This window comes from Cyprinus carpio, chromosome B14 (genome assembly GCF_018340385.1).
Source record: "Cyprinus carpio isolate SPL01 chromosome B14, ASM1834038v1, whole genome shotgun sequence".
Taxonomy (NCBI): domain Eukaryota; kingdom Metazoa; phylum Chordata; class Actinopteri; order Cypriniformes; family Cyprinidae; genus Cyprinus; species Cyprinus carpio.
In genome coordinates, this window is record NC_056610.1 from 22,456,332 (window position 1) to 22,462,331 (window position 6,000).

At 38.4% G+C, this 6,000-nt stretch overlaps 1 protein-coding gene across 2 annotated transcripts in view; it reads right to left on the bottom strand.

The window, feature by feature from the left end:
• LOC109101387 (peroxisome proliferator-activated receptor gamma coactivator 1-beta-like) overlaps positions 1-3,682 on the bottom strand; it is a 46,576-nt gene extending 42,894 nt beyond the window's left edge. For both annotated transcript variants that reach the window (XM_042738619.1, XM_042738618.1), the window contains exon 1: positions 3,330-3,682. In XM_042738619.1, the coding sequence (XP_042594553.1) occupies positions 3,330-3,410 (81 nt within the window). In that variant the 5' untranslated portion in view covers positions 3,411-3,682. The remainder of the gene's footprint in view (positions 1-3,329) is intronic.
• Positions 3,683-6,000: the final 2,318 nt, after the last annotated feature.

The window sequence follows — 6,000 nt, forward strand, 5'->3', positions numbered from 1 at the left end:
TGGAAAATTGTGAGCGATTTTTTATTATATTTTTGGGAGAATGACCCTAAAATCATTACTGCAGAACGGTGTACATAAATTCTAATGTAATATAGTTACAGAAAACATCCTACCCTTGGTCCCATGGCCAGACATCTATAGATCGTCATCCAGATAATCTATTTAAGAGTTTATGTTACAGCAGACTGAGGCCTATAGTTACAGAAAACATCCTACCCTTGGTCCCATGGCCAGACAACTCAATGAAAGGTTTTTTTAACCTTTGATGCCAGTTGAGCTCTTAGCTGATGATGGATTCGTATGGGTGCATTATTGGTATCAAGGCCCTGTCTTTCCACAGTCTATCCCTTTCAGTCCGAAATTGACATTGATCTCTTACAGAGCATTCCCAGACTTCCTCACGTCCCCAAAGAGAGATGGAGGAGCCAGATGATGGACCCATAAGACTTAACAACACTTAAAATAAATACAAATAAACACAAATCAACCCATGAGCAAAGCACGATACAGCGCTGTAAAGTAATAGGAGTGAAAAGAGCAAAACATAAACTGACGATCCAGAGGCTGCAGCCAATTTATTGAGCCTTTCTGTGAAAACCAAATCAAATTATATTCCTGTGATGTTTTATGGTATCTCGTTTTCGCTCTCAGTGGACTTCAAATGAATAGACTAAAAATGTGCAATTTCTTCAAATCTGATGTCAAGTGAATTCCAACCAGAACATCTAAAGCATCATTTCATTGCCGCTGATTTGATTTTATGGTTTAACTTGACAGCGATAAGGCAAATGATAGAGAAAATGCTTCAGTAAACAAGCAGACAGAGAGTCAACTGTCTGAAGTCACTGTAAAGACCATGTCAACCCTGCATATTTATGATTTCAAACGAGCATAAAATTATGAGTGGAAATGAGGGGAGGCACAGCTGACTGACACGAGCTGGGGTGGAGGGACTCATTTCATGGTGTAAATACATTTGCCTGACTCTGTCAAGTTAGGTGACTCAGCCCATATCACGAAAGCTGAACACATAGCACTGCAGTACATCACGACAGCCGCCTGAGAACTGGTGCAGTGTGATGGATTCCAAAACCTTAAAATGTTCCGATTTTATGTCAGCAACAGAATATAAGGATGCGCACTGAGGGGGAATGCCATGAAGGTCTTTTTCCCCCATAGCACTAGTAATAGACTGACAGGCTGATAAATTGGCTGACATCATTAGCATCAGCCAACAATCTTAGAAAATACACCTTTTTTTGAAAGTGATATTTGAGTGAACTCCAAGTAAATACAGTGGAACAACTAGTAGGATATTTACTATCTACAATTAGCCTTTATTGCACAGGTCAATCACATGAAAAATAATTTCAACCTTTTAATGCGTGTAACAACCGGACATGAGCAAAAATCTATATTTCTCTCTCTGGAATACTCACTTCTGTTACACCTCATACAATAATATAAACTCAAATCAATGTTCTTCGTCAATAAAATCAATACTCTATATTCTAGTTAATAAAATGGTAACAACAGCAGTGTAATAAGCGGACGATGCTCTTTACATTTCTCCGCGTAATACAAAACAGGTAATACGTTGTAGCTACTGGATAGGGAATTTTGCAGATTGAATATACAGTCTAAATCCAATTGTTCATTCCTCGAATACGTTCCGGAACGTTTGGCAATTTTTTTGCATGAATATAAATACGGTTTATAAATCAAAAAGGTGCGATGCTCCTAGGATGGATGGTGAATTATTAGTCGTGATCTGGACTGCTCCACTTTGCGCAGCCAGCGGCAGTCAGTCAGTCACATGCTCGCGCGTCATGGCCCCGCCTCCCGCTCGTTCTACTACGTTCAACGGAGAAGAGCACATGACTGCAGTAACTGTGTTCTGTAACTCCAGTCACGAGGATGGAGTACTATTACACTGACCAGACAGCGAGCTCAAGCACATTTACAGCGCTCACAATATTCCCGCTGACACAAGGACAAAGGACAAACAGCAGCGAGCGTTTCCTCACAGCGTTCACATGTTCTAAGAAGTCTGAAAACGAGTCGTCAACCTTTCAGTGACACCTGACACAAAGTAAACGGAGCGCAATGTGTAAACACGCACAACTGACTATCTAATTTATGATACAACATTTATACTTTTACTACCAGCATGTGGCAGTTTTTGAAATTGAAATAATAAATAAATGTATTCTTCTTATTAACCTCATCTTTCTCCTAAGTGTATCATTCCAGTGACCAAGTATCCGCATGTTTCAAAGTAACGTTAGGTTTTTTAAGCGTTATATTGTAACTAGTCTACGCGTATTGTATCTATAAATAAACACTTTGCGGTGCGACAACAGCCTGTTTGACACGACAAGCACGAAAGTGGAAAATGCACAGCGTTTATTTATTAATATCAACAGCAGCACACTGGCATGATGCAAAGATCGTTTGACTACCTCTAATTAGCATCAAGCTCGTTTTGTAACAGTTACGCAAACGCTTACGAAAACGATGCATTTCGTCAATTGAGCAAGAGTTCCGATCTCATCACTATAATGTACAGATAGATGGATACATTTCGAATAGGCCTACAACGCTGCGTGTTAGTTTCTCAACTTTATAAGTGACAATGCATTAGGTTTACAGCTTTTTTAACAGCTCATCTAAAAAAAAAAAAGCAGGCCAGTTATGAATAAAAATAATACAAACACCGATCGCATTTAATAAGTGCATTAATAGTAGTAACATCTGCACCGACTATTAATTACGCAATGCATAGCCTAAAGACTGAGAAAATACCCATCTGAAAAAACCCAGTTTACTTGATCTATATTACTTTTCATCTGCCTCGCAGTCAACTCGTACGGAACCAGAGCGCTTTCGTTATATATTAAAACTACAAGGAACCAGCAAGCAACTTAAAGTCAAGTTCACTAGAGCACCCACGTGTCACACACACACACACACACACACAGACCGGGAAATTGGTGTGTTTTTGGCAAACTGGTGAACACATCTGAACTCATTCTATTCCGCTTGAGAACTTACTAACCTCCCCCTAATCGCTAGCCCCCGAAAGCACACTTCAAAAGAACGATTATCTGTACAATATTCGTCTGTAAGTCACTTTTCGCATTTATGCATCATTTCCTGTGAACTCCACGTGAAGCGCAGGCGGCAGGGACTCCAGACGCCGGCTGAGACGCTCTGACAGCATCGATGAAATGATGCGAGTATATCGCGCCACAGACAGTAACGTGCAAAAATACACCCGGGGAAAAACAGCCACGCTTCTGCTCTATCAGAAATGGTGCATGGCTTACCGGGCTGCCGGAGTTTTCAGTCAAGTAATTGAAGACAAATGAAGAGAGCTCCTCATCTAACAGTGAAGCGCAGTCCGCCATCTTCCAAAGAATGAGAGGAGAGGAGCCAGAGAGCGCTGCTATACTACTCTCCCCGCGTGCAGTGAGGATCTCCAACCGACCGAGGGCAGTGTGCTGAGGCACATCAGCGCTTCCCAATCATGGCTGGGTTAAGTAAAACAGCAGAAAAGTGAATTATTTGAAGGCGCAGGTGGGTTAAACACAGGTTGGTGCTGTCTGAAGAAGGATGTCGGGACTAGATGCAGGATGCATTTTCCCAAATGTAACCGAACCTGCTTGTGCTGTCTAGATTACAGTGTCTATGACTCATTTATGATGCTAGTTCATGATGTCTAAAGTCCATGCTTTGCTCAGGTAATATATACTGACCATGTGTATGTGGGGGCATCCTTTATATGCACAATGCAGTAAACGTTTTTTTTTCTGGGCATGCTGCTTAATGGTGCCCAAAACCTAAACATAAGCTAATATTTATGCTTGCTTGGCCCATCAACTGAAATACAGTTCGCTCCACATTTTAAAGACAGCTTTTTTAATCATAGTAAATACTTAGTATAATTTAAATGTATTATTATTTTATTATTTGAGTGCTTGTTTGTTTTAACAATCATGTGCATCTTATTAGCCATCATTACATTGAATCAATTATTATTAGGGCTGTCAAATGATTAATCACGATTAATCACATCCAAAATAAAAGTTTTGTTTACATAATATATGTGTGTATACTGTGTATATTTATTATGTATATATAAATACACACACATGCATGTATATATTTAAGAAGAATATGTTATGTTTATATATTAAATATATTTATATTTAATATAAAATATAAGAATATAAATATATAAAATGTATATACATGTAAATATTTTCTAAATATATAATTTATGTGTGTGTATTTATATATACATAATAAATATACCCTGTACACATACATATATTATGTAAACAAAACTTTTATTTTGGATGTGATTAATCGTGATTAATCATTTGACAGCCCTAATTATTATATAAGCCTATCAGAATTATATATAACAACGATATTCCAGCAATATCGTCGACTTGATTGCACAGATACTGTACTGAGCTGGATGATGACATCACTGAATTCAATGATGATCTGCCTTTAACTGAAAATTAAGTGTTTACTATTGTCCTTTTGCATTATTGACACACTATTTTCCTATTTAATACTGTAAAGCTGCTTTGACACAATCTGTATTGTTAAAAGTGCTATATTAGTAAAGGTGACTTGACTTGAGGAAACATTTAGCTTATCTAAATCTAACCCTAGTGCTACAATAATTAAAATAATGATAGATAAAAAGCAGGTGCACTGCTGACTTTAGGCCTGGACCTAGCTTGTTATGGTGATAAAGTCTGATATATGAGTAACACATTAAAATCTATGTAAACAATTAGGGTAATTACTCTCTAATCAGCAGATGCAGATTGGCTGCTCTTGTCAAGTGCAGTTTTCCTACAGTCACTCACAGAGTTTCACTATGATGTGGGGATTTTGACTGGTTGAAGTAACCTTAGTACATTGAGACGCTTAACTGAAGCCAGAAATCACCAGCTGACTGTTAGTCAAGAGAAGAGGCAAGTCTGCTAAAGAAACCTTGATTCACACTGAAGACAAATCTCATAGATCTTAAATTGTTTAAATGGTGTGCAAATCCAATGCATCTAAATTGACAAGCCCTTGAAGGACCATTACAACTTCTCAGTCAAATCTGAAATTACCCCAAGGTCACATCGGCCTATTGAACTGTGTGCTGCCTACTGGCTTTCGACCAAATGCATGCTGTTTGAATGTTTGAGGTCAGAATGAATGTTTGCCTCTTTGAAAACACACTGTATAAAAAAAGACATCCTATGCATGCCCTTAGATGCTTGATTGTTAAACAGACTAATTCTTAAAGCAAAAAAATATATATATAATAAGAAGAAACATACAGTAGATGGAATTAAAGTGGAACAACATTTTTTTTTTTTTTTTTGCATCAAAAACTTCCAGTGACATTCTGAGCTGTTTTTAGAGAGGAACTTCAAGATTGTTACTTAAGCCAACAAGCCTACCTTCCATAAGAGTGTGAAAGGTCACTGAAGGGATTTGACAGCCCTGAGTGTCTGGTGGGTGTCTCTGACAGCTGTCAGACTGGAGGAGTTCATTCTGTGTTGGAGTTATCAGTCAAGAGAAGAGTCTGTTTCATCAGTCATATCATTTCATTGATTATGCCCTGATGTATGGAGGTCAACAACATTGTGCCTTCAGCTGCAATTGTCCAAGGACAGCAATCAATAGAATTCACACATTGTTTTATGACACTGAAGCATGCATGATGCTTTTTTTCATGGTCTTTGTTTGCTACCACTAATAGGAGAGCATGTTGCTGGTGTTTGAGTGCATGTGTGTCTCTCACTCTGCTTTATGGCTGGAAGGTGATTTAAATGGGGGCTTCTGTGTGAATGGATAGCACTCTGAGAGAAAACAAATCAAAGAGCACACTTACTAATGCACCGACATATTGTCATGTAGGAACACTTGGTTCAGTTTCAGAGCCCCGAAGTTTTGAAAATGGCAATTGTGGTTAACTGTGAA